We start from the raw sequence: 13,297 nt of genomic DNA on the forward strand, positions 1-13,297 counted from the left end.
TTTGCTGCTTTATTTCAAATAGCCCAAGTATTTTTTGATCATACATATCTTAGAGTTCCCAGTTTTATTGAGTTAAGTACCTAATTACAAAATGTTAACAAACAATTGGTTGTGTATTTATATTATTGCCTGCCTGAACAGGTGACTATTCAAATCTAAATTTTAAAACACTCAATCTGTAAGATTTTTTTCTTTACCATTTTGTGTCAGTATTTGCTTATACATTCTGACACCTAGAATCTATGTCATGTTTCTATCCCCTATTTTTTTTTTTACAACCTAACTCCTTCCCTACTATGATCTATGAGTATTTACTCTCTTTCTGTATCAGTAATGATAAGCATTAAAATTAACATGTGTGGCTTGATAGGCACTTAGTCAGTGCCTACAGCCATTATTATTTAATCCTAACAGCACTCCTATGAGGTTGATATTATTCTTCCCTTTTATAGAAAGGAAACTGAGGCTTTGAGTGATGGGAGTCATATAATTTGTCCAGGGTCACTTAGCTATTAACTGATGGCAAAGTCAGTCAGATTCAAATGCAGGCTATTTGATTTTTTTGTACATATTTATTTCTTCATTTTCTCTGCCTTAGAATTATTCATATTTCCTAGCACGCTGGTGATAGCATTTTGTCCTAATCTGTGATTATTTAAGCTGCCATTAGGAGGCCAGTTTACTTCAATTGACAATCATTTGGAGACAGTATTAATTTGTAATTATACTTTTTGAAATCCCTTTTCTCCTTTTAAAAGGTTTTTCTAATCGTTTTTAAATTACAAAAGTAGTACATGTGACAGTATCAAGGTACGTAGCCTTCCCATGCCTTTATGCCCACTCGCTGAGGTAAAGTTAACAGTTTAGTGTGATTTCTTCAACATCAACATGTTTATATGAATATATATACTTCTACATAAACAGATACGAGTTTTCCCTCTGTTTAAAAGTTTTACAAAAATGGGACGATACTAGACTAGCTGCTTTATTTAACAGTGTATCACAGACCTCTTTCTGGCGTAATTCATATAGCTCAAACTCATTTTTTAATAGTTACATTATATTTTATATGAATCTAACATTATTAATTAAGCCATTTTCCATTTGATAGACATTCAGGTTGTTTCCAGTTTCTTACTCTTACAAATACTTCTTTAATAAACACCCTTGAACAATTGTACTTTCATGCTTATTGTTTCTCTAAAATAAACTTCTAAAGGTGGGGTTGAAGGATCAAAGAGTAAGCACATCTGTTATTTTCATAAATGATGCCAGATTATATGCCAAAATGTCATAGGATTCATATGCAAATAACAGTGTGGGAGAATGTCCTTTCCTCACACTCTGAGTGGTATTGGCCGTTGACACTATAAGTAATTTTTTGACAATTTGGTAGGTATAAGGTGATATCTTATTTATTTTTTCTGAGTACATGGAAACTTAAAAATCTTATTACGTATATATTGGCCCTTTTTACTCCTCCTTTGAATTGTCTGCTCTTACCCTATACCTGATTTGCTGTCGGATTCTTTATTTTTTGTCTTATCAGTTTTGTGGGAGATTGTTGTATATATTTTGCAATATTTTCTCTATTTTCTTATTATTTAACTTCATGCAGAATGGCAGATATTAAGTAATCAGATTCTTTGAAATTATACTTCGCTCGCTTAAGGTTCTCTTGCCATGGATTCTTATACCATTTATTAGTGATGTTGAGGAAGATGGACAAGTAATACATATGTTTGTATATGATGCCACTTACAATAAATTATAAAAATATAACATACTATTATATATAATAGAATGTAGTAAGCTAAAGTAGTTGCAAAATATGGATACTTTTTAAAGTGTTAAATTCTTCATTTTGGAAAGCATTATTAAAACTTATTGCTATGGAAATTGAGTTATTTGTAGTGAGGTGGATGGACCTAGAGTCTATCATACAGAGTGAAATAAGTCAGAAAGAGAAAAACAAATACCGTATGCTAACACATATATATGGAATCTAAATTTTAAAAAAAAAATGGTTCTGAAGAACCTAGGGGCAGGACAGGAAGAAAGACACAGACGTAGAGAATGGACTTGAGGACACGGGGAGGGGGAAGGGTAAGCTGGGACAAAGTGAGAGTGTGGCATGGACTTATATATACTACCAAATGTAAAATAGACAGCTAGTGGGAAGCAGCCGCATAGCACAGGGAGATCAGCTAGGTGCTTTGTGACCACCTAGAGGGGTGGGATAGGGAGGGTGGGAGGGAGATGCAAGAGGGAGGAGATATGGGGATATATGTATATGTATAGCTGATTCACTTTGTTATAAAGCAGAAAGTAACACACCATTGTAAAGCAACTATACTCCAATAAAGATGTTAAAAAAAAAAAGACTTATTGCTATGATCACTACTTTTGCTTTTTTTGTTAAAGTAAAATCATATTTTATGGTATTCATCAAGTCATCCTATTAAGTTTGATAAATATATTATTTTATCCACCTATCCCTTTATTCCCTTCAATGTATTTTTTCAACATAAGAAAAATTTTCGAACACACAGAAAAGTTGAAACAGTTGTATAGTCAACACTCATATACCCACCATCCGATTCTCTAGTTAACATGTTATTCTCTTTGCTGTGTCATTTATCTCTTTTTTAATGCATCAATCCAGTTTATTTTTTGATGCATTTCAAAGTAATTTGCAGACATAACTACATCTCCTAAACACTTCAATGAATGAACATCATTATCTAGAGTTAAATATTTGTTTAGAATTCTCTTTTATTTTTGAGGTAAATTATATTCAATGAAATGGGCAACCTAGATGTATCATTTCATGAGTTTTGGCTAACACATAAACTGCAAAACCTAAGTCCCTCTTAAAATCAAGACCATTACCTTTTTGCAGAAATCTCCCTCGTGCTCTTTCCCAGTCAATCCTCACCCCCATCCCTACCCCAGAAGTCCTGATTTTTTCCACCATAGATTAATTGTGCCTGTTCTAGAACTTCAGATAAATGCAATAACATGTTATGTACTCTTGTACATACTGTTTGTTTTTGAGATTCATCCATGTTGCATATATCAGTGGTTTATTCCTTTTTAATGCTTAGTATTATGGTATGACATAGACATTTTTGAAAATATGAATTTCCAGTTGCAGCACCATTTTTTTTTTAAAGATGGCTTTGGTGTCTTTGTCAAAAATCAAATGAGTATAAATGTGGATTTACTTCTGAGCTTTGTGTTCAGTACTTCGTAGTGTGGTGTGAAGTAAGCATTTTTTTTTCCTCATACTAATTTCCAGTTAGTAAAAAGGGCCAATATATAATTTCCAGTTGTTGCAGAACCATTTTTTGAAAAGCGTTTTGCTTTCCATTTGGATTGCTTTGCTGCCTTTATCAAAAATCAAATGACCATGTAAATGTGGGTGTATTTCTGGACTTTCTATTTAATTCTGATAATATTATTTGTCATTCTTTATGTCAGTACCATATTCTTTTGTTTACTATAGCTTTATAGTAAATCTTGAAGTCATATAGTATAAGTCCTCCAATTTTGTTCTTTTTCAAGATTAGATTCTAGATTCTTTGCCATTTCCACTTAAGTGATAGAATCTGCTTTTCTATAATAAAGCCTATGCAATTTTGATTAGGATTTTATTGAATCTACAGATCTATTGGGAAGAATGTCAGTTCCTAACAATATTGAACCTTCCAATCCATGAACAAATGACATGAATCCATAAACAAATTTCACCATTTGTTTAGATTTTCTTCAGTTTCTCTCAGTAATGTTTTATAGTTTTCAATGCCACATTGAGCTTTTAATGGATTTTAAAACTGTAATTCCTCTTTCTTTTTTTCCTGATAGGCTCTGGATCAGTATCACTATATGAGTTAGAAAGATGTCAACAACTGTCAGCTACAAGTAAGACCATTTTCATTTTTGTATTATGGGCACAAGAGTGAGTATTATGAAGTCTGTCCTTATACTTATCTATCCACGAAGGCAAAAACATATCCATGTTAATTTTAATCAATTCACACTATGTATTTAGTGGTGTGTCCATAAAGGAGTTCCTTAAAATATGCCCCAAAACTTTAATGTAAGCAATGATAGTTAATCTATCAGATACCCACCTTCTGATACTTCAGCTAAGATTTAAAAAAAAAATTAACTATTTCTAAGCACAAGTCTATTAAATAAAATTCTGTAATATACTATTATAAAGATATGAGTTTCTCATTATTGGAGAAAGGACGTATAATTATGAAATGGGCTAGAAGAAAGAAGCTGTGGTATTGTATTAGAATTGGAGGTGTCAGTATGTACTCATGGTTTTAGAGACAGATACAGAAATAGATATATGGGTGTTTGTATATATGTATTCACTCACATATACATTCATACACATGCAGGTGCACGTGTATAAGTATAGGTATGAACATGTGTGCATATGTGCCCGAGCTCTGTTGATGAAAGGGCATAAAAACAAGGACACCCAGTAGCAATGAGTACACCTAGTGCACAGATCTTAGTTTATAAGTAATATCCCCAATCAGGGCTTCTTGGAGAAATAGCAGATTCCAGGGTTGGGACAAGAGAATTATAAGGTGATTCTGGAACATCTTGTTGTGCCAGAAAGTAGAGAATTTCTCAGGTTAATGGTGGCAGATGTCAAATCTCATACAATTTGAGTATCAAAATAAAAATTACTAGTGATGGCATAGAACTGATTGAATAAAGTAGGAATCTATTAGTCCATATGGATAGTAAATAAATGAACAAAACAAATAAATAAATGAGGTTGAATGGAAAACTGTTATTTAAAATAGAATGGCAGCAGATAAATGTAAAGAATAATGAAGTTAGAGAAAAATCACCATTTTTCAATCATGATAGTAATTATTTAGTTGCTAATCGTCAATGGATCTTAAACTAGCAGGATCCTAAATGTTTAATGAAATTAGGATATTTATATTTTATCAAATACTTTCTTATTAGTTATAAAGGGAGAAATAATAAGTTTATAGTGGAGAAACCTGCTGAACACCACCTTAATCATCTGAGCAAAGTTAACATACCCAGGAATGAAAACGCTGATATCATGTGCCTTTTGATGTCATGCAATGAGAAGGCCACAATATCACTTACACAGTAGTATTCCTACCAAAAATGTGTAATTGGTATCTGATCATGGGAAAAACCAGACACACCCAAATAAATGCCCTCTACTCCTCAAATATATTAGCGTCCTGAAAGACAAAGAAGAGCTGAGGAACCATTCTCTACATTGAAGGACTCCAAAGAGACAGGAAAAATAAATGCTACACATGGTTCAGGATTGGGTCCTAGATCTGAAGATAAAATGCTAAATAAGAGCATTATGGGGATAGTTGGAGAAATTTGAATAATGTCTGTTGATTCCGTGATAATCAGTGTTAAGTGTTCTGATGTTGAAAATTACCTTGTAATATGTTAATGAAATTGCTTGTTCTTGTGAAATACATACTGAAGTACTTAGGGAAAAAGGGGCAAAATGTATGGAAGTTACTATCACGTATCTGCAAGGTTTATGTATATATGGAGAGATGGAGATAATGACAGTTGGAGATGATGATAAATGTGGCAAAATGTTACCAAAATTGACAATTAATACAACTTAATTGGATTTGATTGTGTATGTTTGTTTCACGGGGATTCATGCCATGAATATACTTATATCCTTGCAGATTTCTCTAACTTAATTCAAAAATTCTTTATAGTACTTACGGATCATCAGTATTTGGAGAAAACCCCACTGTGTGCTATTTTGAAACAAAAAGCTCCTCAACAATATCGTATCCGAGCAAAATTGAGGTCATATAAGCCCAGAAGACTCTTTCAGTCTGTTAAACTTTATTGTCCTAAGTGTCATTCACTGTAAGTATTTTCCATAACAAAACCAAAGTTTTCATTTCATGAAATTTGTGTATATATGTTTTCTTATGTGTCAGTTTAAGTCCTGACAATGAGTAAATTGTGGTTTTAATGTATTGTATTTTGAAAGAATGGTAATCTTTTTAAGAGAAAACACTAATTCTTAGAAAATAAATCCTTTTGATGTTTCTTAGTAATAGTAAATAGAAGTAGTTGCTGTTTTCAGATCTGAAATTCAATTTAGTAGCTCTGATAAATGCAAACAAATAATAACTGTGAAAAGCTGTATAGCACAGGGAACTCAGCTGGGTTCTCTGTGATGGCCTAGTTGGGTGGGATGGGGCCGAGGGGAGGTCAAAGAGGGAGGGGATGTGTGTATGCGTATGGCTGATTCACTTTGCTGTGCAGCAGAAACTAACACAACTTTGTAAAGCAATTATACTCCAATAAAAAAATAAATAAATAAATATAATAATTTAAAAAAAGAAAATATTTGGGGGGGGCTTTCTCATTTGTCACAAAAAAATCTTGAAAGTAAACCATTGTTAGCTAAAATTCTTAAATAGAAAAGATTTCTGGTTAGTTGAAATTCCTAATTAAGTGTTAAGAGAAAGCCTTGTTGGAAATATTCCTGTCCTGCTTAATAACTACCACACAGTGGACATAATTTGAACTTTTATTGGTGATTAAGGATTTCTCAGTTCCTCAAAAGCTTTATTCTAAACATCAATTATTTTATAAATAAGTAAATAAATTTATAAGACATTAGAATGAATATGTACTTACTAACTCAAGACATATTCTGAAAATTATTTTTAATCCCTCTTTTATGCAATTTGACTGTCTTCCCTCTATATATGTAACATGAACATGTATATACATCTCCATTATATTTATGTGTGTGTACATTGTGTGTGTGCTGTGTACACTAATGTACATATATTTTCCCCTTAGACAATCTAAGTATAATACTGTTTGTGGAGATTTTTGATCATCAGATCTCCTTATACAAAACAGGGGACCATCTTCTACCCATTTTGGCTTGAAATGGTAGTTGGAATTAAAATATAAGTACAGATTTTAGATAGTCTTGAAGTATTATCAAATTATAGTTCGTAAGATCCTGTAAAAATTACATAGCTTTGCCAAACAAAACCACCCTCTATGATAATATTTTTAACAAATAGGGAAATCATCTTAGAAATGTTAAGAGGTTTTACCTAAATTTACACAGCTGATTGGTGACAGAACCAAGACAAGGAAATAGACCTTTTGATTCTAGATTATGCGATTTCTACTGTATCATGTTTTACCATATGACTTTTGAAAATTATATTCTAGATTAAAAGGAATCAAATAGAATATTGGTTTGCAAAGTAGGTACCCTATGAAAGTGATATTACTTAAGTGGTAAGTGGATATTTAGCTGGAGTGAAGACGGGGCTCCTGCTGGGAAGTTTAGCATTCCTTACAGAGGAGAACAGTTTGGTGCTAGAAATAATGGTGTCACAAAACCAGGCAAGGAAATTGCTGGTGGTTAATGTAATTATGATATGGATCTAATTAGCCATAAAATGTCATCAAATATCTTTCTATTGAATGAGCCATGTAATCTGCAGAGTGTTATCTCCATGTTTTAAAATAAGTAGCTGGTTCATAAGCATATAAACAATTTTTTTATTGGATAGTTTGTTAAATTTGAATTTCCAAGCTTATACCAATTGTTTTTGTATTATTTCATGTCAATGATTTTAGGCAAGAAGTTCCACATGAGGGTGATTTGGATATAATTTTGCAAGAGGGTGCAACCAAAACCCCAGATAGCAAACTACAAAATACATCATTATATGATTCAAATATCTGGACCACTAAAGATCAAGGAGAACGAAAAGTAGCTGTTCATTTTGTGAAAAATAATGGTATTCTCCCACTTTCAAATGACTGTCTAATTTTGATAGAAGGTATGATATTTAAGTTGCTGTTCTATTAGAATATAGCTTTTGCTTATGTGTTTCTCTGATTGATTATTGTTAAATATATTTTAGGGGCAACCTGGGACATGTAAAGTCAAAATACTGTTAATTTAAATTTCAAATAATGTAATATATATAGCAACTAGATTCAAATACATACATATACACATATATATGTAAATTTATCTGAATGACATTTTGAAATTACACATTAAACTCAAGTGTTTGCATTTGTCCATCTTGTTGGATTCCTACATGTCATCTTAATGAGACCCAAGGTGACTGCTGAGCTGAATAATAATCAAGAAGCTGCTTGTTATGTATAGTTGCTGTTATCTTGGCCTCTGGATATCACTCTTGTTTCATAAAAATAGAATGAAAGTCATCTATTGATAGTTAAATCAAGTAACGATAACCTGACATATTTTAAGAGAATGAAACTTTGAGTCAAATTTAATTCTGCATTTCTTTTATACTTTTGTCTTATTTTTATCTAATATTTATCTAATAATCCATAATAAAAGGGGACCATCATCTTTAATTTGCATTAGAGAAATCTTTCATTTTGTGAATGAACTGATCTTTCTTACAATGGATTATGATCATTTTTATTCCTGGCATTTTTCTGTTTATAAAAGTAACACATAATCATTTTAGAAAATAATGTATATATGTGAATACACATGTATATAAACACTGATATTATTTTTATGAACATCATTTGTTTTAATACATTTATAGCATACCAGAAACTAATTAATTTAATCATCACAACAATCCTGTGAAGTTGGTACTATTATAAGCTATTTTTTATACATGAGAAAACTGAACCACACAGGAGATAAATGTCTTCCCTAGTAGTGGGTGGTGAAACTGAATTGCTTCCAGTTTTTTACATAGCAACTCTGTGATGAACTTTATCTCCCGCCTGAAGTGTATTTGGGCACAAGGAATTAAGTGAATGTTGCCCAATTACTTTCTAGTAAAGTTATCATAATGTGCACATGCTTTAGCAGCATGTGAGATTATCTGTTCACCTACCCTCCTCCTAATATACTAGCTTTAAAAAATTTGGCCATTTTGATGAGTGAGATGTGACATTTTATTCCATTAGCAGTATTTTAATCTGTACCAGGAGATAGATGTAAAAACAGAAGGACAAAGACACAGACACACATACATATGGAGTAAATCTATTTATATGGCCTAAAAATAAAATAAAGCTGTGATCCCATCAAGCTTTATTAGAACTGTCCTTGTAGGGCCAACTCAGAGGATGTCAAGTATGCCTTTGGCTCCTTCTGTGCTTTGCTGCCTCCCACAGAATTCTGTGCTGAAGCCATGTTGGCCTTGACGGTCCAAAGGAAGGTTGAATAAAGAAGTCCCCTTAGTTCCTGATCCTATCTTTAAAATTACCAGTCAACCCTCAAGCTTTCAGTCTCACCTCCTATCGCAGGTCCCATCCCACCCTCTAGCCATATTGAACTGGTGATAATTCCTAAACCTAGTATATTCCTCTGGGCCTCTTTGCCATTCTGTGACTGTTCTGAGAAATTCTGCTCTAATACGTCTTCAGAAGTAAACTCAATAATTCCCTTTATTCAGCAATTCATATAAAATATTTAACAAACACCTACATGCATCAAGCACTTTTCTGATTTATCAGGCAGATTTGAGTGGTTCTTACTGCATGCTGTATGAACTTCTAGTAGAGCACTTCTTATATTATATTTGTCTTTTATCTGTTTGTAGATTTATTTATTAGAATGTAAATTCCCCAAGGTCAGAATACATGTTCTTTTAATCTATGTATCTTTAGCACCTAGAGTAGTAAACTTGGCATGTAACTGGTTCTCAGTAAATATTTATTGAATATATAAGTACATCCAAAGTAGTAACAGTTTACCTTACAGAGCCTTTTAAAAAAGTCAAATGAAAGTGTTTGTGAAAGCACTTTAAAAGGGTTTCATCAAAATGTAAGCTATTTTTATTTTATCATATTTCTGAGTATTGTAACTCTAAGCATAGGCTAAGATCTAACTATAGGATGACACAGCAAACCTGTGGTTTCCAGCTATCACAGAGCTGAGGGAAGAGGTATGGGAGCTGGGCAAGTTAAAATGCCATGAAACTTGCTGTTCTTATAAGATTTATCCACTTTTTTTGAATAAACACTCCTTGGATTGTTGCAAGCCTTTGGCTAATTTCTAGAGTTCTGAAAAAGTTGAATTTGACAATTTTTGCCAGTTGTTTTTGCTATTATGGAGAAGTGTATTTTTGGACGTCCTTACTCTGCTATGCCAGAAATGCTTCCTCCTCACAATTGAATTTTAACATTACAAATTTTACACAAATTTTAGGAAATACTCAGAAGTATTTTTATAAATCATATTCTCTTTCCCTGGAGAGGAGGAATTATCAATCTAAGTGAAAAATACACCAGAAAAGGTACCGGGGGGTTTGAGTAATCAGAGATAATGCTGCCTTTTAATAATTGTGCACCGTTGAGCATACTCTTTCTTCTCAGCCAACATGATGGTTTTAATACCCACCCTGTTGTAGCATTAGGGTAAGTAAGTGTGATGGTTTCCATAGGAAAAATAAATAAACACTCTACAGGAATTCCTATTACATAAACTGTTTGCATCTATATTTAAATTCAGTGTTAAACTGAAAAGATTTATTTCAAACTCAAGACCAAAGTTGTCTAGACATTAGTAGTATATAGCAAATTTAATAATGGGAATCCTGTCATATTTTTACTCTCAACTTCATTCTTTTTAGATCATTTGAACCAAAGTATTCCTGGCATAAAGAGCAATTTGTATAAATTTTAAAAGTTCATATTTCACAAACCTTATATTTTGCTCAAATCTCAGCATTTTTGCTCAGTGTTTGCTTTAATCAATGAATAGGATCCTAAGCTTACAAATTATTATTTTTAACAATAAATGTATAAGTGCATTAAATCTCTTAAATTCATGGTATGTGTTGTCTTTTTCTGTCAATCCCTTTAGTCCTTTACTGTTGATCATGTGTTACTTAATAAGTACCCCAGTTTGCTTACTTTATTTGTACTACTTGAAGGGTTTATTTGTTCTCTTTTAATAGGAGGTACACTTAATGAAATCTGCAAACTCTCAAACAAGTTTCATAGTGTAATTCCTGTGAGATCTGGCCATGAAGACCTGGAAGTCCTTGACCTTTCAGCACCATTCCTTATACAAGGAAAAATACATCACTATGGGTACGTCTTCAATAATGGGAATTTTTAATTTTATTTATTACTTTATTCCACTTGTTGCTATATATTCAGTGGATACTTATTTAGTACCAATTTATAGGTACTAGATTTTTTGGCATATATCTATTCTTTGGATACCATATATATTGAGTGCCTACAGTATGCTAAGTTTAATGCTCTCCCAAAGGCTAATATTCATTTGCTTTCTTTCATAACAATTTAGAGATTAGTTACAGAGAAAGTTCAAAGCTGTATCCTAGTAAAAGTTAAGTGATTGAATTCCAGAATTTTTGTGCCACAAAGTTATAAATGAGTTGCCACTGAGAAACTGGAAGATATCAGAACACATTAGGAGCTACAAACAGATGTCTAGGTTTGGAAGGAGGCCATATAGATAGAATCTCTGTTTCCACTTGATGAAACAAGCACCCTGGAAGTGCTCTGCTTTGAGAAACCTTGGATTATAGAATATTTTCTGCTTTATTGGAAAATACCAAATTGTTTTTCTAATGATTGTAACATTTTATGGTCCAATCAGCAGTGTGTAAAAATTTGTTTACCCCGGGTTAGCTCTTGGTGTTAGTCTAACTTGTAATTTTGTTAGACTGCTGAGCATCAAATAGTATCTATGTTGTTTTTGTTTGCATTTCCTAGATGACTGGGGAGTTTAAACAAGTCTCATGTTTATTGGCTATTTAGGTTTTCTCTTCTGTGAATTCCATATTCACATTTTTCTATTCAACTACTGGTCTCTGTTTTGGTTCTTGTGTGTGTGTTTAGATGATTGTAAAAATTCTTTCTATATGAGAGATACTAAACATTTGTCAGTTACGTGCATTTCATCAAACTTCTAGTCCTGTACTTTTTAACTCTATGCTTCCTTATGTTTTACAGATTTTTAAAATATTAATATAGTCATATTTGCCAAAATGTTTGACAAGACAAAGTTTTTGCAAAACTTTACTTAGATTTCTGGATCTGATGCTTTTTTAATGGAACAGAAACTAATGCTTCAGTTTCTTACTAGTTACACATCTTTTAAGGATTTCTGTTTCTTCTTGCATCTATTTTATTAATGAAAGTTTTCTAGAGAAGTATTTCATTTATCTTTTAAATTTAAATTTATTGAGATAAAATAATTCATAGTACTTTCTGATGATTTTTAAATCTCCTCTTCATCTGTTCTTGAATCCACTTCATATTATTTGCTCCTTTTTTTCCCTTGGACTTTTTTGCCAAAGCAACTAGCTTTTGTTTTTGTTGATGCTCTCTATTTTTTTTATTATTGTTCTTAACTTTATTTTCTTCCTTTACTTTCTATAGGTTTCCTTGGTATTTCTTTTTTGTAATGTTTTTAATTGAATGTTTACCTCACTTAATTCATTATTTTTAATATGTTTTTAAATATTTGTATTTAAGTCTGTAATATACCTCCTGAGAAAATAGCCATAGCTTTAACCGAAGATTTGATATGTAGTGTTTTTCTTGTCACTTCTCAATGTTTCGCAATTCCTATTATGATTTCTTTGGCCCATGAATTATTTCACTGTGTATTTTAAATTTTTCCACACACTCATTTTAGGTGCTATGTTTTTGTTTGTATTTTAGTTAGATTACTTTTTAACCAAGTAGCGTGTTGCATTTCATAATGATTCTTTGAGATTTGTTTAGTTTTGCTTTATCCTAGCATGTGTTTCTTCTTAATTTGTACATATTACATAGATTTTAAAAAGAATGTGTATTCTTTAACAGTTGTGTTTAGTGTTTAATAGTGTTTAGTTATGTCCATTAGACAAGCTTGTTAATCGTATCCAAAACTTATTTTCCTTTGTAACTTTATCTGTCTAATCACTTCTTAGAGACTGTGCTTAACGTCCTCTGTGATTGTAGGTTTGTGACCTATTATTCTGTCAATGTGTGCTTTATATGTTTTGAGTCCTTTCTGCTTGCTCACTCAGGTTCGGTATTTCATCTTCTGGTGAATTCATTGTACTGTATATCCTTATGTAATGACTTCATCTTTAATCGTGATTTTTTGCTGTAAGGTTTATTTTTTTCTCGTTTTCTTATTACTATATCAGAGTTTTTTTGGTTGGTAATTGCATGGTGTATCTTATTCTCATCTCATTGCTTTTATGTTTCTTTGTTGTTATATTTTAGTAGG

The 13,297-nt window shown here is 32.0% G+C and overlaps 1 protein-coding gene across 2 annotated transcripts in view; it reads left to right on the top strand.

Annotated features, from left to right (window-relative positions):
• The window catches only part of POT1 (protection of telomeres 1), a 79,055-nt gene that overhangs the window by 57,656 nt on the left and 8,102 nt on the right, over positions 1–13,297 (top strand). For both annotated transcript variants that reach the window (XM_030857683.3, XM_030857684.3), the window contains 4 exons: positions 3,868–3,924; positions 5,763–5,919; positions 7,672–7,877; positions 11,001–11,136. In XM_030857683.3, coding sequence (XP_030713543.1) covers positions 3,868–3,924; positions 5,763–5,919; positions 7,672–7,877; positions 11,001–11,136 — 556 coding nt within the window. The remainder of the gene's footprint in view (positions 1–3,867; positions 3,925–5,762; positions 5,920–7,671; positions 7,878–11,000; positions 11,137–13,297) is intronic.

This window comes from Globicephala melas, chromosome 9 (genome assembly GCF_963455315.2).
Source record: "Globicephala melas chromosome 9, mGloMel1.2, whole genome shotgun sequence".
Classification (NCBI taxonomy): Eukaryota; Metazoa; Chordata; class Mammalia; order Artiodactyla; family Delphinidae; genus Globicephala; species Globicephala melas.